The sequence below is a fragment of the Pongo pygmaeus genome, chromosome 3, assembly GCF_028885625.2.
Source record: "Pongo pygmaeus isolate AG05252 chromosome 3, NHGRI_mPonPyg2-v2.0_pri, whole genome shotgun sequence".
Taxonomy (NCBI): Eukaryota; Metazoa; Chordata; class Mammalia; order Primates; family Hominidae; genus Pongo; species Pongo pygmaeus.
Window position 1 is genome coordinate 154,740,330 of NC_072376.2, and position 22,960 is coordinate 154,763,289.

The window sequence follows — 22,960 nt, forward strand, 5'->3', positions numbered from 1 at the left end:
GTATTTTTTTCTTTCATTTTCATTTAGTTCTGCTCTGATCTTTGTTATTTTTTTTCTTCTGCTATGTTTGGGTTTAGTTTGTTCCTGTCTCTTAAGTTCCTTGAGGTGTGATATTAGGTTGTTTATTTGTGCTTTTTCACTTTTTCATGTAGGCATTTAATGCTATTAACTTTCTTCTTAGCACTGCTTTTGCTGTATCCCAGAGGTTTTGATAAGTTGTGCCACTATTATCATTCCTTTCAAAGGATTTTAAAATTTCCATCTTGATTTTATTGTTAAGCCAAAAATCATTCAAGAGCAGATTATTAAATTTCCATGTATTTATAAAGTCCTGAGGGTTCCTTTTGGAGTTGATTTCCAGTTTTATTCTACTGTGGTCTGAGAAGATACTTGATATGATTTTGATTTTCTTAAATTTAATGAGAATTATTTTGTGGTTTATCATATGGTCTATCTTGTAGAATGCTCCATGTGCTGATGAGAAGAATGTATATTCTGTGGTTGTTAGGAAGAACTTTCTGTAAATATCTGTTAAGTCCATTTGTTCTATGGTATAGCTTAAGTCCATTATTTCTTTGTTGACTTTCTACCTTCATGATCGATCTAGTGCTGTCAGAGGAGTATTGAAGTCCCTGCACTATTATTGCTGTATATCTCATTTCTTAGGTCTAGTAGCTATTGTTTTATAAATTTGGGAGCTCCAGTGTTAGGTGCATATAAATTTAGGATTGTAATATCTTTCTGTTGGACTAATCTTTTATCATTATATAATGTCGTTCTTTGTCTTGTTTTACTGTTGTTGCTTTAAAGTCTGTTTTGTCTGATGTAAAAATAGCTACTCTTGTTTTTTGTTTCCACTTGCATGGAATATCTTTTTCCACTTCTTTCCCTTAAGTTTATTTGAGTCATTATGTGTTAGGTGCATCTCTTGAAGACAGCAGATATTTGGTTAGTGGCTGTTTTATCCATTCTGCTATTCTGTATGTTTTAAGTGGAGCCATTTACATTCAACATTAATATTGAGATGTGAAGTACTGTTCTATTCATCATGTTAGTTGTTTCCTAGATACTTTGTTTTTTATTGTGTTATTGTTTTATATACCCTATGAGATTTATTTATTTATTTTGAGATGGAGTTACCCTCTTGACGCACAGGCTGAGGTGCATTGGTGTAGTCTCGGCTCACTGCAATCCCCATCTCCCAGGTTCAGGCGATTCTCCTGCCTCATTCTCCGGAATAGCTGGGATTACAAGCACCCACCACCATGCCTGGCTAATTTTTGTATTTTTAGTACAGATAGGGTGTCACCATGTTGGCCAGGCTGGTCTTGAGCTCCTGACCTCAGGTGATCCAGCTGCCTCAGCCCCCCAAAGGGCTGGGATTATAGGAGTGAGCCACTGTGCCTGGCTGAGTTTTATTCTTTAAGGAGGTTCTATTTTGGTGTATATTGAACTTTTGTTTTAAGATTTAGAACTTCTTTTAGGATTTCTTGTAGTGCTGGTTGGTAGGGGCAAATTCCCTCAGTGTTTGTTTGTCTGAAAAATACTTTCCCTCTCCTTCATTTATGAAGCTTAGTTTTGCTGGATAAAAAAAGTCTTAGCGACAACTTTTTTGTTTAAGGAGGTTTAAAGATAGGGCCCCAATCCCTTCTGGCTTGCAAGGTTTCTGATGAGAGATCTGCTGTTAATCTGATAGGTTTGACTTTATAGGTTGCCTGATGCTTTTTTCTCACAATTCTTAAGATTCTTTCCTTTGCTTGACTTTAGATAGCTTGATGATGATGTGCCTCAATGATGGTCTTTGTGCAATTAATTTCCCAGGAATTTTTAATGCTTCTTGTATTTGCAGGTCTAGATCTCTAACAAGGCCGAGGAAGTTGTCCTCAACTATTCCCTCACATAAGTTTTTCAAACTTTTATACTTCTGTTCTCCATCCAGAACATGAATTTTTCTTAGGTTTGACCATTTTACATAATCCCATATTTCTTGGAGACTTTGTTCATTAAAGAAAAATTGTTTTTGTCTTTGTCTGATTGGGTTAATTTGAAAGCCTCATCTTTGAGCTCTGAAATTAATTCTTCTATTTGTTCTAGTCTATTGTTGAAACTTTCCACTGCATTTTGTATTTCCATGGCATGTCTTTAATTTCGAGAAGTTCTGATTTTTTTAATGATATCTATTTCTCTAGAAAAATTTTCATCCATATTCTGGATTATTTTTTAAATTTCTTTAAGTTGCTTTTCACCTTCTCTAGTATCTCCTTGACTAGCTGAATAGTCAACCTTCTGAATTCTTTATCTGGCATTTCAGAGATTTCTTGGTTTGGATCCATTGCTGGGGAGCTAATGTGATCTTTTGGGGATTTTATAGAACCTTGTTTTGTCATATTACCAGAATTACTTTTCTAGTTCCTTCTCATTTGGGTAGACTATTTCTTTAAATTGTTCTTGAATTTATTTTTGATGGGACTTTTTTTTTATTTATTTTTTCCCTCTTAAGGATCTGACTTTAGTGTTTATATTTTATTTTAGCCTAATTTAATTCTTGGTGCTTTTAGGGTGAAGATTTTGTATGAGTTCCTTAGTTATAGAGAGACTTTGTGTGCTGGTTTTTCCAAATGTTGTTTGTAGTAGTTATGTACTTGGTGTGTGGGCAAGTTCACTGTCTCCTATGGAATTGGAATGGCAGGGATCTCTTGAAGTTTATCTCATTCTCTCGTGATGTATACTTTATTTATTTAATTTTATTCCAGTATTTTATTTACTGAGTTGATGATTCAGGCTTCAGTCCAATAGGAGAGGTAGCCCTTGGTAGTCACTGGTTGTAGCTAAGGCAGGTGGGTACATGTAATACTCAGTGGTGGGCAGGGATCCCAGCCTTGATGAAGGTGGCTAAGGGAGTTCTCAATTAGATGTGCTGAGGTTGTACCAGGATGAAGGGTGTGAGCTACCTCAGTTCCCCTGCCAGGCCAACAGAAAAGCTATCCACCTCACAGCCTCACTCCTGTACCAATGTTCTGGCTATTCAGATCATACGGGCCCCTCTTTTCTTGTGTAGGAATGTTCATGCTCCAAGTAGTGGGGAATTGTGACCTTGCCTCTCATGCAGGCCTGAATATGGAGATTACTCCCCCTGTTGGGCTGCAATCACCATGAATTGTTCCAGGAAGGCTGTCTATAGATGCATATACACTGCATTCTTGTGGTAGAAACTCCATTTGTGTCTGCAGTGATGTACCAGGGTTGAACAAGGATCTCTTCTCCAAGACCCTTCATGATCACAGAGGCTGCCTGCCTATTGGGGTAGAGGTGCTGACTTTCTCTATTGTGGCCAACTCTGCACTTGGGTCACTGCTGAAAGAAACATTCCACCAGTGGAAAGATCTGGGACTCAAGCCTGCTGTTCAGACTCTTTTGTTCCATGGGGTGTTCTCTTTATATGGTGTTCTCTCCCTTCCCCTAAAAATGGGACTTCTTGAGAGCTGGACTGCAGTGATTACTATTGATCTTCTGGGTCTAGCCACCTAGTAGGGCTACCAGACTCTGGGCTGGTGATGGAGAATGTCTGCAAAGGATCCAGTGATGCGACCTTTCTTCAAGTCTCCCAGCAATGGATACCAGCACCTGCTTTGAATGGAGGTGGCAGGGGAGTGACGTGGACTGAGATTCCTTGGTTGTCAATAGGCTTAGTGTGCTGGCTTTCTTGAATGCTGGTTATACTAATAGTGAACTTGTCATGTGGACAGACTCAGGACCCCTGGATAGCCAGGGTATTGCAGGCAGTGGTGTAAGCTGAGATCCCACAGCCGTTTTCTCCTTCCTGAGAGCAGTGATATTCTGCTGAGAGGTATTGTGATGGCCTGAGTTGGCTGGCCTCCAGCCAGGAGGTGGGGCTTGCAAGACAGCATCAGCTGCAGTAGCAGCAGTGGGATTTGAGCTTGCTCTAAGTTGCCCAGGGGAATTATTCTGGTTTCTTAGGTGATGGACAGGGCTGTAGAGCTCCCAAAAGTTTATGTTATTTGTGTTAATCTACTAGGATGAGTGGAGAAATATCACCAGGTGAGGGCAGGGTTAGGTGGGTCTGAGCTCAGACTCCCCTTGGGTGGGGCCTGCCGCAGCCACTGTAAGAGGCATGGGGTGGTTTGCAGGCCACTAGGGTAATGATCCAGAGGTGAGTATAACAGCCTCTGCTATGCAGAAGATTTCACAAAGGGAGTGGGGAGTAGCGGGCAGCAGTAAGCCTCATCCAGCTCCAATGCAGTTGGCAAGGCCAATCTCGCTCCTGAAGTGTCCTGCTATCATCACCAGGTTTAGGTCCACATAGCCTATGCACAGAACTCAGACCTGCCTGAGGCCATAAGCTTCCCCGCAGAAATAGCAAGCATGACTTTTGGGCCACGTCCCTCCTCGTCTGCCCTCAAGGCTGGTCGGCAGTGCTCTTCCCACTCGCCACCAAGTTCTGTTGATGGGTGTACATCCCTACTCAAAATTATATCACAAATTCAGCTGGGAGCTTCTTTTACCCTGTGACCCCTCCCTGAGCTCATTGGCTAACTTTCTTGAGGGCTCCTGTGAGATATAGTCAGGAATGGCTTCCCTTGGTTCATACTAGAGACTCAGAATACCTGCAAGGCACTTCCTGCGGCTGCTTCTACTTTTATTTTCACGAGGCTCCCTAAATTTGTTCCAGCTCTGGGTAGCATTAAGGCCTTCTCCTGTGGCCTGGATTTTCAGATTCCTTAGTGGGGATATGTGCTCAAAGATAGAATCTCCCCATCTCATACTCTGGGAACTTTTATTTTTTTTCCTATCTCATGGAGTAGGCTGCAGCCTATCACTTCTTTCTTTTTTTTTTTTTTTTTTTTTTTTAAATTTTTTTTATTTTAAATTTTACTTTAAGTTCTGGGATACATGTGCAGAATGTGCAGGTTTGTTACATAGGTATACATGTGTCATAGTGGTTTGCTGCACCTATCCACCCATCATCTAGGTTTTAAGCTCCGTGTACATTAGGTATTTGTCCTAATGCTCTCCCTCCTCTTGCCTCCCACCCCCTGACAACCCCTGGTGTGTGACGTTCCCTCCCTGTGTCCATGTGTTCTCATTGCTCATCTCCCACTTATGAGTGAGAACATGCAGTGTTTGGTTTTCTGTTCCTGTGTTAGTTTGCTGATAATCATGGTTTCCAGCTTCATCCATGTCCCTGCAAAGGACATGAACTCACTGTTTTTTTTTTTTTTTTTTTTTTTCTTTTATTATTATTATTATTATTATTATTATACTTTAGGTTTTATGGTACATGTGCGCAATGTGCAGGTAAGTTACATATGTATACATGTGCCATGCTGGTGCGCTGCACCCACCAACTCGTTTCAAAAGGTCTGTGGATTTTTCCAGTTTTCCCAGTGGGAGAGGCATGCTAACACTGCCTCCTATCTGCTATCTTGAAAAAAAAAAAGAAGGTGTATAGATCATTCACTTCCTTGGTTAAGTTTATTTCTAGGTATTTGATTTTTTAAATTTTTTGTAGCCATTGTAAATAGGTTCCCTTTTTGATTTCCATTTTAGCTAATTCATTATTGGTGTATAGAAATGCTGGTGATTTTTATATGTTGTTTTTGTATCCTGCAACTTTACTGAATTTGTTAATTTTAAAAGTTTTTTGATGAAGTCTTTAGAGTTTTTAATATATAAAGTTTTGTCATCTGCAAACTGGGACAATTTGACTTCCTCCTTTCCAATTTGGATGCCTTTTATTTATCTGGCCTAATTGTTCTGGGTAAGATTTCCAGTAGTATGTTGAATAGAAGTGATGGATAGGCATCCTTGTCTTGTCTTTAATCTTAGAAGAAAAGCTTTCAGCTCTTCCCCCTTCAGTATGATGTTAGCTGTTGTTTTGTCCTATATGACCTACTGAGATACATTCCTTCTATGTCTAATTTTTTGAGAGTTCTTCACATGAAGGAATGTTGAATTTTTTCAAATGCTTTTCTGCATATTATCATCTGGATTTTGTTTTTCTTCTTGTTAATGTGTTGTACCATATTTATTGATTAGCTTGTTATAGCATGCTTACCATGCTTGCATCTCTGGGATGAATCCCACTTAATCGTACTAAATGATTTTTTTAATATGCTGTTGGATTCAGTTTGCTACTATCTTGTTAAGAATCTTGTGTCTATATTCCTCATCAATATTGACCTACAGTTTTATGTTTTTGTTGTATCCTTGTCTGGTTTTGGAATCAGATTAATGCAGGCATTATAAAATAAGTTTAAAAGTATTCTCCCATCTTCAATTTTCTTCAGTAGTTTCAGGAGAATTGGTATTAGTTCTTTACATATTTGGTGGAATTCAGCAGTGAAGCTTTCAGGTCCTGGTCTTTTTTTTGATGATGGAAGACTTATTAGTGATAATAATAATAATTTATATTAATTGTTATTAATTTCTTTACTCATTATCAGTCTGTTCAGATTTTCTATTTCTTGGCAGATTTTCTATTTTAATTTTGATAGGTTGTATGTGTCTAGAAATTTATTGATTTCTTCCATGTCATCAATTATTTTGGTGTATACTTATTCATAATAGTCTCTTATGAACCTTTGTATTTTTGTAGTATCAGTTGTTATGTCTCATTTTTCATCTCTTATTTTATGTATTTGAATCTCTCATTTGTTTTTTACCTTAGGTAAAGGTTTGTTGATTTTTATCTTTTTAAAAAGCCAAATCTTTGTTTTGGTTTTTATATGAATTTATTTTTTTAGTCTGTATGTTGTTTATGTTTTGAATTTTATTATTTCTGTCCTTCCTTCTACCAATTTTGGGTTTAGTTTGTTCTTGTTATTTTTGGTTCCTTGAGGTGAATCTTTGGATTGTTTACTAGAAATCTGTCTTCTTTTTTGGTGTAGGCATTTACTATTTTAAACTTCCCTCTCAGAGCTACTTTCACTATGTCGCATAGGTTTTGATATGATGTGTTTCCATTCTTGTTTGTCTGAAGGAAATTTTTTTTCACTTTTACGTTCCTCATTGACCCATTGGTTATTTAAGAACAAGTTGTTTAATTTCTATGTATTTTTAAATTTTCTGAAGTTTTTATTTTAGTATTGATTTCTAGTTTTATTGCATTATGGTTAGGAAAGATACTTGATATGATCTCTATCTTCTTAAAATTTTTAAGACTTGTTTTGTGGCCTAACATGTGATCTATCCTAAAAAATGTTCCATATGCAGATGAGAAGAATGTGTACTCTGTTGGATGCAGTGTTCTATAAATGTCTGTTAGGGCCATTTCGTCTATGGTATAATTTAAGTCCAATGTTTCTTTGTTGATTTTTTGTCTAGATAATCTGTTCATTGTTGAAAGTGGTATATTGAAGCCCTCTACTATTATTGTATTGCCCTCTGTTTCTCCTGTTAGGTCTAATAATATTTGCTTTAGATATCTGGGTGCTCTGGTGTTGGGTGCATAAATATTTATAATTGCTACATCCTCTTATGGAATTGATTTCTTTATTTTTATATAGTGACCTTCTTTACCTCTTTTTACAGTTTTTGACTTGATGCCTATTTTATCTGATATAAGTATGGCTATTTCTGCTTGCTTTTTGTTTCTGTTTGCATGGAGTATCTTCTTCTATCCCTCCACTTTCAGTCTGTGTTACGCTTGTTGGCAGCATATAGTTGGTTCCTTTTAAAAATTCATTCAGCCACTCTCTATCTTTTAACTGGAGAATTTAGTCCACTTATATTCAAGGTTATTATTGAAAGACAATAACTTACTCCTAACATTAAAAAAATTACTTTCTGGTTATGGTTATTTCATAAATGTTTTGTTCCTTTCTTCCTCTTTTATTGTTTATCTCTGTGGTTTGGTGGTTTTATGTGTTACTAAGCTTGGTTTCTTTTCTCCTTCTTGTTTGTATATGTGTTATATCTTTCTTTGTGGTTATTATGAGGATAAAGAGTCTGATAGTTTATTTAAATCTGATAGCAACTTAATTTTGGTCACATAAAAATACTCCAGATGTTTTCTCTTTTCTTTACTATTTATATATTTGTTTCCTTAATTTACTTCTTTACCCATTATGTAGCTGTTGTAATTTTTGACCATTTTGACTTTAAACCTTCATACTAGAGGACTAAAAGATTTGCATAACATTAGAGTGCTAGGATATTCTGAGTTTGATTTATGAATTTACCTATACTGGTGAGCTTTATATTTTCACACGTTTTTATTATAGTAATAATCAGCCTTTCATTTCTAATTGTACCACTCCTTTAAGCATTTCTTGTAAGATCAGTTGAGTGGTGATGAATCCCGTCAGTGTTTGTTTGTCTGGGAATATCTTCATTTCTCCTTCATTTTTGAAGGATAGCTTTGCTGAATATAGTATTCTTGGCTGATTTTTTTTTTTTAATTTTCAGCACTTTGAATATGTCATGCCGTTCTCTCCTAGTCTGCTGAAAAATCTGATAGTCTAATAGAGATCTTTTTGTATGTGAGTTAATACATTTGTCTTGCAGCTTTTAGAATTCTTTCTTTGTCTTCGACTTTTGACAGTTTGATAATCATGTGCCTCAGAAAGGATCTTTTGGGGTTCAGTTTAATTAGGGACTTTTCAGCTTCCTGAATCTAGATGTTTATATCTCTCTGAATACTTGGGAAGCCTAAAGCTATTATTTCTTAAATACATTTCCTATGCCTCTAAAAAAATTTCTTCTTCCTCTGGCATTCCTATAATGTGAATATTTGTTTGCCTAATTGTATCCCATGTATTCTGTAGGCTTTCTTCATTCTTTTTTGTTCTTATTTCTGTGTTTTTCCTCTGACTGAGTTATTTCAAAAACCTGTTTTCTAGTTCAGAAATTCCTTCGTGAAAGATCTAGTCTATTGTTAAAAATTTCACTTGTATTTTTTAAATTTTCATTTATCAAAATTTTCAGCTCCCAGATTTCTGTTTGGTTCTTTTAAAATTATATTTATATATTAGGAATTTCTCATTCCAATTATTAATTGTTTGTCTATGTTCTATTGTATTTCACTGAGCTTTTTAAAGATCATAATTTTTAATTATTTTTTAGGCATTTCATAAGTATCATTTTACTTGGGGTCTTCTAATAGGATTTATTGTGTTCCTTTGGGGGTATCATGTTTTCTTGCTTTTATTATATTTCCTTTGTCTCTGCATTGATACTTGTTCATATAGTAGAATAGTTTTTGTTTCCAATTTTATAGAGTAGCTTTTTCAGGGAGAGACATTTCCTGTAGATAAGTCCTAGGGTGTAAGTTCAGTATGGTGAATGGCTTTGATTCTGGGTGGACTCAGTAGCATGGTATCTGTGCAGTTTCTTTGACTGTAATACTCATCAGTGATGTCTGTGATTGCCTCAGTGGTCTATGCTGTGAGAGCTTTTGAGGTAGTGGCATAGTTTTCTTGGGGTGGGAGCACTGGGTTGGTTTTCAGGTTGGGCATGTGGGGGCACAGAGAGCTGACAAGCTGTCTGGCTACCTCTCCAGAGAGTCAGTGGCTACTGCTGTGCTGGCTGTTGTGCCAGGTTTGAGCTTACAGAGATGCTGCCAGCAAAGTGGCTATGTGGCTTTCTTTTCAGTGAGGCAGGGCTGCCACCAAACTAGATGAGCACAGCAATGCCAAGCATCCCTGTGGCAGTCTGTTGGAGAGGCAGAGCTGCTGCAGGACTGGATGTCAGGCTGCATGTGAATCTTTGTGGGTGCAGCAAGGCCAGGCAGCTCTGCCGTGGCCTTTCATGGGAGTGGGTTGCCACATGACCACTTGCCAGGCTGGATGCAGGCACATACATGCTCAGAGTGCTTGCTGGCTGTGAAGCACAGGTATGTGTTGGTAACATGGCTAGTGGCTGTTTGGAAGCTTCCCTGCTGTGCATATCTGCCTGTTCCCTGAGATGGTGGTGTGTCATGTGAGTTTGGACACTGGGGTCTTGGTCATTATGACATGCCTATGCTCTAGGTAGCTGAGTTTGTGGTGGTGCAAGCATTCACGTGAACATAGTGGAATGAGAGCAGGGCCTCGGGGATGGAGACAGTCAGTTGCTATTGGCCCCTAGTAGTGGGTCTGGTTTTAAGAAGTCATTGAGCTGTATCATCTTAGGTCTTAAGGGTGGGAAGTGTTCAAGGTGGGCTCCTACTCTGAGGCAGTGCAGCTGTACAAAGTTCTGGCTAATCTCCAAACTGGATTCAAAACCTACAAGGACCAGGAGACTCTCCTGCAGCAAGGATTTCTGGCATGTGTGGTAACAATTGGACTGCTGGGGATTTACAGCTTACCTTTACCCCATAAGAAGAAGTCTCCCTGACTCTGAGCTAATTCTGGTGAAGATGACATTGTGGCAGAAGTGGATTACTTTCTCTCCTCTCTATGGTGCTATTCTCACCTTCTGTGCTTCACAGGGATGTTGCCACTTCCCTGGTGCTCTCCAGCATACTTCCTCAGTCACTCCAGTCAAATTATAGATGTTTATTCACTGTTTTGATCCCTTTTAATTGGGGGAACAAGCACCAGGTAACTATAGTCAGTCATCTTTCTAACTTCACTTGGATAGGTATTTTAATTAAGTGCAATTTCCAGATTGACTTCCTCTTTTATTCAGGATTACTTTAAATGATAATTTTATATTTATAAGTGGACAGGATTTTTTATTTGCTATTCTTTTATTATTAATTTGTAATTCAATATTATTCAATATTGAAAATTGAAATTTTTGGAATTCAATATTCAATTTAATAGTTCAATACTATTAATTTTTTGGATTTGTGATCATATAATGTAACAAGTATGAATTCAGATTTGTATAATGTTTGAGACTTTATTTTAGATCTAGGACATAAACACTTTAGGTCTAGGTCATAGATGACCTTTTACAAATATTCTGTGTGTTTATTTTTAATGTGCTATCACTGTGATGTAGGATGCCATGTATCTAATCTGTTTAATCAAATGTACATATATACTACATAAAAAGGTTGTTCATTGTGTTTTTAAAATTTACCCTAGGCCTTGGTTTGCTGGAGCCAGCTCTAATTGGCTCATTAGGGCCAATGGTTAAATAGTTAGGAATTTTATAAGCCAGCTTTTAAGCCATTGGTATTTTGAAGTCAGTATAGTGAGGTTTTTATACAACAAAAATTGGCAAATGCTACAAAGCAATGATTTTTTTTTTTGAGAGCTGGTTTACTGGCATATCAATGCTAGCCTTACTGATTTCTGTATATGTTTAAATTTCTAAAAACTATGTTAAAATATTTTATAACTTATTTTTCCTATTCATTTTTCTCTATATAATTTGAAGCTATACTGTTAGGTACCTAAACATTCATAACTATTATATCTTCTCATATTTTATAACTTATTCTTCCTATTCATTTTTCTCTATATAATTTGAAGCTATACTGTTAGGTACATAAACATTCATAACTATTATATCTTCTCAGAGGGTTTTATTTATTTATTTTCTCAACTTTTATTTTAGGTTCAGGGTGTATATGTGCAGGTTGGTTACATGGGTGAATTGTGGGTTGCTGAGGTTCGGTGTATGAATGATGCCATCACCCAGGTAGTGAGAACAGTAATCAATGAGTAGTTTTTCAACCCTTGTTCTCCTCCCACCCTCCCCCCACACTAACTCAGTGTCCAGTTTCTATTTACCCCAACTTATAAGTGAGAAGATGCAGTATTTGATTTTCAACAGAAAATCATTAAAAATCATTATTTTGCCTATGATAATGGCTTCCAGCTGCATCCATGCTGCTGCAAAGGATATGATCTCCTTCTTTTTATGACTGCATAGTATTCCAAGGTGTATATATACCACATTTAAAAAAATTCAGTCCACTGTTAATGTGGAATGACAGCAGGGCCTCAGCAATGGTGACAGTTATTGGCCCCTGGGGCAGGATACCCTCTATTAGTGGGTCTGGTATCAAGAAACCATTGAGCTGTATAATCTTAGGTCTTAGGGGTGGGAGGTGTTCAAGAGACAATGTGAATGGACATTCTCAGAGAGTTTTAACTTTTATCCATGTGCATTATCCATTATATTGTTTAGTACTTCTCACTTGAGTTCTACTTTTTTTCTATTCTTGTTTCTACAGTCATATTTACTTGGCATGTCTTTTTTTTGTAATTTTTAAGCATTTCGTATCATTTTATTTTTGTTTCATTTCTTATAAACTCATATTTTAAAATTTATCTCTGTGTCTACTTTTTAACTAATGTTAGTATCCATCTCTTAGTAAGCAAATATAGTTTATTTACATCTTTGTTTGTGTGAGTGAATGATTGCTGGTATGTTTAGACTTACTACTGCCACATTGTTTTTTCTGTATATTTTTACTGCACTTTCTTTTTTTTCTTCTCTCTTTCTGCCTGTCCCCACTACCTCTACTACTATTACAACCTTCTGTTAGATTCTTTGAGTTTTGTTTGTTCATTTTATTTTATTTTGGTTTGGAAATTATACATGTCTGGCTTGGGGTTTTTTTTCATAGTTAAATTTTCTCTTGACTTTTTGCAATTAATTAGCATAAGTGTATTTCGAATTATCACAAATAAAATAATCATCATAGTATGAATTTACTTCCTCTTCTTCCTTTTCCTATACCATTTCCCCCAGGGAGAGTATCCATGATTTTCCTTGCACATTGCTACTTGGAAAAGTACATGGCTAAATCACTAGTTTCCTAGCATTGGGGCTGATGATACAGTGACTGAAAAGGAGGATGAGATAATTTTTTATAATTATAAATATTTTCTATATCATGGTTGTGGTAGTAATTTCATGAATGTATACTGTCATCAGAACTGCATACTGTATGCTTAAAACAAGTGTATATTTTATTATCTTAAAATTGTTTCTCAATAAAGTTTATTTAAAAGTATGGTACAGAATGTCAGAGAGAGCAAGAAATAATTAGCAGGATGTAGAGAAAGCCCATTGCAAGTTACATCTCATGAAATTATACTGGCATGGTTTTTCCAGAAATACTTAGCAGTTTGGAACTTGAAATTGGCGAGATGAATGTAGCAGAAAGATGAAATGTGGGGTAAAGTTAATGTGCTATTTAGCATAGTATTTATTACAGTGACTGGCTGGGCCACCTTCTAGTTAGGGAAGCTAGTGCAGCTAAGATGCTGATAGTTGTGAGAATAGGGACAATCTATTTATAATATAAACAAATTAAAAATCAAATCCAGTAAATATGTCATATGTGCTTATATGCTTAGCATGCTTATAGGTGTTGTAGGTACAGTAATTAGTAAGATACACAAGGTTTCTGACCACAAGAATTTCACATTTTTGCAAAATGAATGATGTCAAACATGTACCTTAATGAATTGCCATTAGTTATTTAGACTCAAATATAAATGTTACTAATTCTGCATTCTTATATCCCACATATTTTTTGGATAACTTTTGAATTTATCTGGAATGCATTTTTAACTTAATTATTTCATAGACATTCTGTGGGTCTTATATTTTCTAAGATGTGCTATGAAAGAATGTTTTTGCCCTCCTTTTCGAATACTAATAGCTTTCTAGGTTCAAACTCATTCTCACTTAGAACCTTGAAGATGAATTCTCTTGTCTTGTAAGTACCATGATCAGATTCATTCTGATTTTTGTCCTTAAATAGCTTTTTATTAGCATGTGTTTCATTATCCTGGAATTAGGAAATTCTATTTAAAATTGCTGTGTTTTTCAATTATCCCTTTTATGCCCTGTCAGTGTGAAAGCTTGTGTTCTACTTCAGCTCTGTAAACTTTTCTTTTATGACTGTTTTGATTGTTTCATTCTGTCTGTTGTCTCTTTGCTGTCTGTTTATGGAACTCCTTTTGGATACTATGTTGGAATTTCTAGACCTATCTATCTGATAATTTCCAACTTTTTCTTCTTTTGTACTATGGTTTGGGATAATTTCTTCACCTTAGTGAGTGTTTGAATGAAGTGCTTTTGGAAACTGACTAGAGGAACAGATATCATTGATTGTTTCTGGACAGTAGGTTAAATATATCTTTGCTGCCCTGAGGAAGCTGTCCATTGTTCCTGCCCTGGAGAATTATACTAGCTGGGATTTTTCAAAAACATTTATACCAAACATTTTCAAAAACATTTGCACCAAATGACCATAGCCCATGAACACAGTGCTACAGAAAACTATGATCAGAGAGTGGTAAGAGATCTACCATATATCCCCTCCAGCTACATAAATGAATATCCCTTGTTTACCTTAAATGATAAGCTACCTGAGGTGTTTCTATATTTATTTTATATATTTATATAAATAAATAGTTTAAATATATATTAAATATTGTTTAAATATATATTTCTATAATAAATATATTGTTTAAATATAGTGTTTCTATATTTACCCACTATCTGTTTAATTAATGCTTTTTGATAGTGATTGAAACTAAGATGTCCACATCTTACTGCTACCTCTGTCCCTGGCAGTTCAAAGAATATTTATATAGATTATTGTTTGCTTTGGAAACATTTCAATATAATTAACTAATTTGTCTTATTTTAAGCATTCCAAAGAACTTAAAGGTGTTTCATTAAAAAAGATACATATATTTATATACCTTTGTATGAAGTAGTCACCTAATCATTTTTTTGTTTTGATAAACTGAAATTTATAGGCCTTATAAACATATTGGGTAGCCTTATAAGAGAATTAATACCAACCTCAGGTCTTATATTTGTATGAATGAATTTTTAAAAATCATTATAGTAATCCAAGTTATTATAGTTTGTATTGGGGTTTATTTAGCCTTGATATTGAACACAGATTAAGTTTGAGGACATTTCTTATTTGAAAATCTCATATTGGTGTCAATTTAAAACAGCTTGAAAGCAATTACTGAAAATGTCTTAGTGCGATTAATGATAGGAAGATTGGAGATGTTTAAAGATATCACTTTCTCAGCTGTACTTAAATTAGGACTGAAAAGAGATCTGTAGCGATCAAGAGCTGGCAAACCAACTGTTTATTTATCAAAACCGACTACTTATTTATCAAAGCAGGTGGTTGGTGATTCAAATCCATCAACCACCTGTTTTTATAAATAAAGTTGTATTGGAACACAGCCATACCCATTTGTTTATGTGTTGTCTATAGCTGCTCTTACACTAGAGTGGATGAGTTAATCACTGGCAACAAAGTCTACAAGACTTGCAAAGCATAAAACATTATCTGGCCCTCTACACAAAGTGTTAACCAGTTGCTGCTTTAAACAATGGTGACAGTTTTGTGGAGTCTTACTGACCACTACTTTCACACTCTTAGGAAAATGGCTCACAGTCATCTGCAAACACACTATACTTGTTTGCATATGGCCTTGCTTGGGTTCTGCCTTCTGCCTCAATGCTGTTTTTCTCCTTTCACTCATGCCTAGAATATATCCGACCTTCGAGGTATGATTCAAGTAACACTACCTTTATGAAGTCCTATCATAAAGAAATGAAGTAAAATTTCCTGGACAAATCTCCCAATCGCTCCCTTACATATAGTTTGAAATCCCTTGCCCCTCTCTTCCTTGTACTTGCTTGGTATACACATAGCAGGTTTAAATCCAGTTCTGTACCTATTCCAGGCTTTCTTTCCCTTTCAGCTTACTGTGGCTGGAGGAAACACGTACAACCCTAATGACTAATCTCACTCCACAACCATTCACAACATTGATCCTTCTATAGGCCAGACTCTCATACTATTCTCCCAGTTACCTAAATGGCTATTTTGTGTGTCCTCTTCCCTCTCATCCTCCTCCTGTCCCCATCCTCCTCCAATCTTCACTTTCTGCTCATGACTTTTTATTTTAATTCACTGAGAAAATGGAAGTAATAGTAGAAAACTTATACCTACCTACCAGCCCCACCCCCCTTATAACTCAGCATTCCTTCCTGTGACAGTAGATGACTCAGCCCTCGCCCCCTCTTGGAGGTGGGCTAACATCCTCATCCTCACTTGCTCATTAGAGAACATTACTCTGGCACTTCCCACCCCCTCCAACATCCTTAATTCCCCCTCTCTAATAAGTCAGTCCCATCAGCATGCAAACATGTTGTTATTTCTACCACTTTCTACCACCTGCAACAACCCCCTTTCCTTCCTTCCTTTTGGAGCAGGATTCTTAAAAACATTGCCTGCACTAGCATTTTAAGAACCTTTTCTTGCTACTTTCTTGTCAGCCATCCCAGGCAGGCTTCTGCCTCCATCAAATCCCTAAAAGTGCTATTGTCAGAGTCATCTGACATGACCTCCGGGTTGCCAAGCCCACTGGTCAGTGCTGAAACTGTGTCTTGCTTGGCCTGTCAGTGCATTTGATGTGTCCATCATTCCCGTTTGCTGGATATACTTCCCTTGACTGACTTCTAGAATATGATACTCTTCATTTTCCCCTTATTCAGTAGTCATTCCTTTTGATTTTTCTTTCCTGATCCTTCTTTTATAATCCCCGACCTAATTAATACTGAAGTATCCCATGGTCAGGTTTTGGTCCTTTTCTCTACCTACACCACTCCCTCATGAGCACTCTCATGAGTCGCATATCTATTTCCAGTTCAGACACATTCCTGAACTCGAGATTTATGTATCCAATGGCATATTTGACATTTCCTTGTGCATATCTAATGAGCCTTTCAAACTCAGCATGTCCAGAACTGAAACTCCTGACCTGTCCCCTCTCCTCAAGGCATCAGCTGTGTCCAAGGCTTGCTTGTTTCAGTTGATGGTAGCTCCATCTTCTCAGGTGTTCAGAGGAAAAGACTCAGAGTCATTCTCATTCTCTTATTTCCTCCTGTACCCTGCAATCTGTCAGGAAATTATATTAGTCCTGTCATAAAAAATGATTCCAGACTCTAGCCACATGTCTCTATCTCCACTGCTACCCCAAGCAGATTCAGGTCCTCCTGTCCTCCACCTTTCTGACCTCATCTCAGACTACTCTTTCCCTTGCTCATTCCACTGGCTTCTTTCCTGTCCCTTAGACTCATAGCCACACAGTTGTCTCTGCCCTAGCTGTTCCCTCTGCTTCAAATAGTCTTCACTGAGATACCACCGGGGCTCACACACCCTTGCTATCTTTACCCTGACTACCCAAAATTTCAACCTCACCCTTCTTACCTTGTTTCCTTTTTCCTAGATAATTTTTCACTCTCTAATAAAATGCATAATTATAATAACTTATTTGTGCATTTTCTATATGGTTCATCTTTCTTTCTGAAATCAAGATTGTGTTCTGCCATCATTGATGTATTCCAAGGTCATAAAAAATGCCTAGCCCATAATAAATATTCAGCGAATATTTACTAAATGAATCAAGGAAAGTGATGCTGTCTTATAATCTCTATATTCTATTCAGTCTCAGCTTGTCTTTTCTAGTGGTTTGAATGAATGGATGATGCATTTAACCCAAAAAACCAATACTTGTAAATCTTTTATTCTTGTATGTTTAATTAATTTTAAATGTGTGATTAGACAAGTTAATAAGCAGAACAAAACATCAAGTATGTTAGATCATCCTTCCTCACTGGGAAGAACTACAATATTGGTATAGAATGTAAAATGTTTACAGTTATTTTCACAAGCAATTATTTGCTTGGGAAATAGCAACGGTGTGAGCCCCGACAGTATCTGGGTGAAGAATATTTGAAGCAGAAGGAAAATCTGGAGCAGAGGCAACTGTGTGACTATGAGTCTAAGGGACAGTTTTCACTCCAGAATGAAAACTATAGAGATGCCTGCCGACGTTAACTTGCTTACTCACTATGTATTTTCCCTGGGCAGTACTATCCTCCTAGGATTTCAGTGCTGCTGTGAGTCAGCAGTCACCTTGCAGTGAGATCCAATCACAAGATTCCAAACAATTCCTATCCTGTGAGCTCCTTGAGGACAGGGCTGGGATTTAGTCTCTTTTATTTCACAGGCCCAGAGTTCTAGGATGAAAGAATGGTTTCGGGTGCCAGGCCCCACCTGGTTGCTCTCCATGAGCTTACTGCCCAGGGCTGCCTTGGGACTTGGCTCCCCACATTCTGGTGCAGCAGTCTTCAGCCACCCCAACTATGGCTTAAGTGGCCCCAGCTGCAGCTTGACCCACTGCTTCACAAGATACAGGCGGTAAGCCTTGGTGAAATTCATGTGGTGTTAAGTCTGCAGTCTCACAGAATACAAGAGCTGAGGGGGCATGGCTTCCTCCACCTTGATTTCAAAAGATGATGCTGACTTCTTTGGGGCACAGGCAGAGACTTTGCACAGGGGCAGAACCACCACAGAGAGCCCCCAACAGGGCGGTGCCTCATGGAGCCAAGGAAATGGGGTTGCCACCAAAATCCTAGAACTATGGTTAACAGTGTAGAGCTGCAGTCTGGAAAAGCTTCAGGCATAAGACTCCAACCCATGACAGCTGAAGAATAGGCTGAGCCTAGGAAAGCTATGGGAACTGACCTGCCTGAGGCTTTAGGGGTCCAACCCCCACCCAGCGTGCCCAGGATGCAGAATGTGGAGTGAAAGGAAATTATTCTCCAACTTTAAGATTTAATATTGTTCTCCCTGTTGGGTTTTGGACTTGTTTCAGATGAGTTATCCCTCTTTTCTTGCCTATTTCTCCATTTTAGAATGGGAATGTCTCTTCTATACCTTCACACATTGTATTTTGGAAGCAGATAGCTTATTTTGATTTCACAGGCTCGTGGTTGAAGAACATTTGCCTTCAGGATGAAGTCTCATCCATATTTGATTTAGACAAGTATTACCTAGATAACTAGATTAACTAGATTTAGATAAGTATTAACTAACAGTGTTAACTTTTGAGTTAATACTGGAGTGACTTTTGAGCCTACTAGGATGGAATGAATATATTTTGCATTGTATGAAGGATGTGAATTAGGCAGAGAGGGGGAGGGGAGGGGCAGAATGCTATGGTTTGAATGCCTCCACCAAAACTCATGTTGACACTTAATTGTGATTGTGACAGTTTTAAGAAGTGGGATCTTTAACAGGTAATTAGGTATCTCTTTAGGCACTTTCATTAGACAGGGCCCTCATGAATGGATTAATGCAGTTACGGAGGGAGTGAGTTTGTTATTGCATGAGTGGGCTCCTTATGAAAGGGTGATTTTGGCTCAATTTCCTCTTTGTCTCATGTGCTTGCTTTCACCTTCTACCCTTCTGCCACAGGATGATCCTTAGCAGATGTCAGTGCCATACTCATGTACTTCCCAGCCTCCAGAACTGTGAGCCAAATGAGCTTGTGTCCGTTGTAAATTAAGTTTGTGGTGTTCTCTTCCAGCAGCAGAAAATAGATTCAGGCAGCAAGCAGAGCTATAAAATACTTCTTTTTTTTTTGGGGGGGATGGAGTTTCACTTTTGTTGCCCAGGCTGTAGTGCAAAGGCACGATCTCAGCTTACCACAACCTCTGCCTCCCGGGTTCAAGCAATTGTCTGGCCTCAGCCTCCCAAGTAGCTGGGATTACAGGCATGCACTATCACACCCGGCTGATTTTGTATTTTTTTTGTAAAGATGGGGTTTCTCCATATTGGGCAGGCTGATCTCGAACTCCCGACATCAGGTGATCCGCCTGCCTTGGCCTCCCAAAGTGCTGGGATTACAGGCACCAGCCACCACGCCCAGCCAATACTTCTTTTCATCTACACTGGCTTCCATTATCATGATTTGGTTAGATATTTTGAGGACATTTTCTATTGCATTCCTCCGTGTCTGACAACCACACTCTATGGTAGAGTATTCTGGCTAAGCACTTAGTCTTCTTTTACTTATACCAGCAGGATGTAGTTGAGCAGCGTAGTGAAAATCCATTTTGACATTTTAAAGGCTCACTGCTATAAGAGGCCAGGAATGAAATTTTCATTGTTTACGAAAGTAGCTTTGTAAGGCCTAATTAAAAATTATATCACCCATGGCATTGCTCAATCCCAAGTCCATATTATTATTTTTTTAAAATGTGGATTCAAGGATACCACAACTAAAATGGATGTAGGGAATTTAAGAGGCTTTGGATGAAATTATGAAGATTACGGTAAAGTTTTATAAAAAATTTGAAGCACTGAGATAATATAGACAAAGGGAATAATTATAAAATGAGAGTGATAAGGAAGGTTTGCTTTAAATAAACCAATCAATGAGTGATTTAGATCGTATGTAACAGGAATATTAGATTTGATGTGTTCTTGTGGACAAAAAGGTATTTCTATTGGATACACCTTTATATCTTGCTTAATACCTAAATAAGTGTTACCTTTTTCTTTCTAGGAGTTATAGATAATATATTTTAAAGCAGCCATTCTTATATTTCAGAAACATCTGGAAAGTATAATAATTTAATTCTTTGAGTTTATGGAACTTAATTCAGTGAATATTTATGTCACGGGTTGTGGAAGATTTTGATTTTTTGTGGAAGAGGTCACCATGTATATACTATTTTGAAGGGCAGAAAATAGTTGTTTGTATTTTTGTATATTTTGGTTATAAACTGCTTTTAATGGCATGGAGTTGAATTTAGGGATGTTTAATCTTCATATTCTTCACTTGATTTGAGTGAGAAAAAAATAAAATTTTCTTGGTTATAAAATTCTCAAATGATTAACAATGGTTCCTTTAAAAGACTGAAGATACATATTCAGTGGCTGTAGAAATGGCTACTGCTATTGTAAACTGGATTAACAATCAGTACTTCTACAAATCTAAGTATTTGTTTGTTTCTACTTTTTACTAGTATGACTCTGGAATTTTTCAATTCAGGGACATAATAGAATAGAAAAGTTTTGCAAAGGCGTTGTAATCAGACAGAACTGGCCTCAAATCCTGGCTGTCATGTACTTGCTATGGGCCTACAGCAGCTTACCTAAATGCTACTAACCTTCCTCCATACCATTATTGTAAAGATTAAAGGTGATGCATTTGTTAAGTAACTAATAGAGTGCTTATTAAAAGGTAGGTGTTCAATAAGTATTAATTCCCTCCCTTTCTTTTTCTTACTAGTCCACTTGTGTTTTTAATGGATCATACTTTACCCTAGATTTTATTGTAGGAGGCATCGTGGATGGATGGCTGCTGGAAACCCCTTGCCATAGCCAGCTCTTCTTCAATACTTAAGGATTTACCGTGGCTTTGAGTAATGAGAATTTCGGTAAGAAAAAAAATAGATGAAAATATCCTATGGAATTTCCCTAAAAGGTCATCTGAATCTCAGAGTCTTTGCAATAAGTTACATGGTTATTCTCTAAAGATCTTGAGATATCACAGATGTCTGTTCACATTTGGATTGTTCTTATTTTGAAAATAAATTAAATAGGTTTTTAAAAACTCTATTGAACATCTTGATAGGCTCTTCTTGTCATTATAAACGTGTTATTTCACTTATCCCACTCTTTTGTGTTCTCTAAATGTCTTTGTACTCACTAAATTGTGTAGTCTTAGAGGGCAGGGTGTGGGTATCATTCATCTTTTTGAAAGGAAGCATGAACAATTAGTGGTTAAGGTGGCAGTTAACACTGCTTTCTGAAACTTTAAAAGCTTTGACAACACAAAAGAGGCAGGTGAAAGTACCAAAACTCTGGTAAGTTCTAGAATAAATGATTTCCCTAAATCACCAAGAAAAATTATTAGTCACTCTCAAGATGGAATACAGTGTCTGTAATTGGTTCCATTTTATCCAATTTTTCACCAAATAATATTAATATAATTCATTTTCATAATTTACATGAAGTTAATATAACTAGTGCATCTCTGTTAGTAATGCATGTTATTAACCTGTGCTGTTTAAAATATTTTGACCTATTAAAAAAGGGAGAAGGATGAGGAGGAGGTCAAAGATAATATAAAAACATTAAGTGGTGACATTGGTATGTATGTAAATTAACAAATATGTCAACTTTGTTAAATTATCTTTGACATGCATCTGCAGAAATATCTATTAAGGAACTTTGTGCATAAGAGACAGAGTTGGAGGTAGGAGAGAAAGCGAAAAAATATAAATTATAGTTTTTTTTTTTATAAGAGGCATTAATTATGAAATTATGACAAACTTACATCTTTAGACCTAAAAATATGTTGACATGTTATTTTAAACCTCACTTTTTAACTAAAAAATTTAACCATTTGTCTATGATTATATTTTTCAGAAACCACATTTGAGAAGTATTTCCATCCAGTGCTACTTGTGTTTACTTCTAAACAGTCATTTTCTAACTGAAGCTGGCATTCATGTCTTCATTTTGGGGTAATTTTATCTTTAGGCATAAATAACATTATGTTCATGGTCATAATGATTGTCCTTGGATATCTTTTCCATTAAATTAGTTTATGTTCAGTTTGCTTATATCTCTAGGTACTCAGTATCTGGTGGATAGAAGGCAGACTATAGAGATTTAGAGGAGGTTTGGTAAACACCTAACTGAGCATTTTTCTACATTGTGGTAATAGTCCAAATGAGCTTTATAGCCCTCAAATAAATTGGGCCTTTTGATATTTAACTGAACTTGGAAGTATACCACTTATTGATAAACTACATATTTTTCATGGCAATTAAAAGATATTTAGAATTTGCTTATGTTACTTTTTTATCTGTCCCTGACACTGACTGCTCCTATCCCTTGATCCTTATCCTAGTTCAGTTTAAAACATTTCTTTCTTTATTTAAGCCTTTTGTTGTTTCCTTCTAATAAAATTCATATGTTTCCCTGACTATTAACTTTTTTCTTCTCTCTTAGATGCAGCTAATATACCCAGTTGGCCCAAAGCACCTAACCTATAGTTATATAATCTGACTCTCAGTTCAGTTTTACTCTACTAATGCCTTCATGGTATTGGGAACCATAGATTTGTGCAGGTAATTCTTCATCATAAGACAGATTAGTGTTGACTATCATGCTTCTGTGTAAGATCCATCAGGAAGTGAGTGATTA

The 22,960-nt window shown here is 36.7% G+C and overlaps 1 protein-coding gene across 7 annotated transcripts in view; it reads left to right on the forward strand.

Moving 5' to 3' along the window:
* IL15 (interleukin 15) overlaps positions 1-22,960 on the forward strand; it is a 106,959-nt gene that overhangs the window by 71,265 nt on the left and 12,734 nt on the right. For 3 of the 7 annotated variants that reach the window (XM_063664141.1, XM_054485946.2, XM_054485947.2), the window contains 2 exons: positions 21,073-21,183; positions 22,178-22,275. In XM_063664141.1, coding sequence (XP_063520211.1) covers positions 21,172-21,183; positions 22,178-22,275 — 110 coding nt within the window. In that variant the 5' untranslated portion in view covers positions 21,073-21,171. Of the gene's footprint in view, positions 1-21,072; positions 21,184-22,177; positions 22,276-22,765; positions 22,885-22,960 lie in introns of those variants that run through there. The other 4 variants (XM_054485949.2, XM_063664142.1, XM_063664143.1 and 1 more) reach the window with 2 other exon arrangements.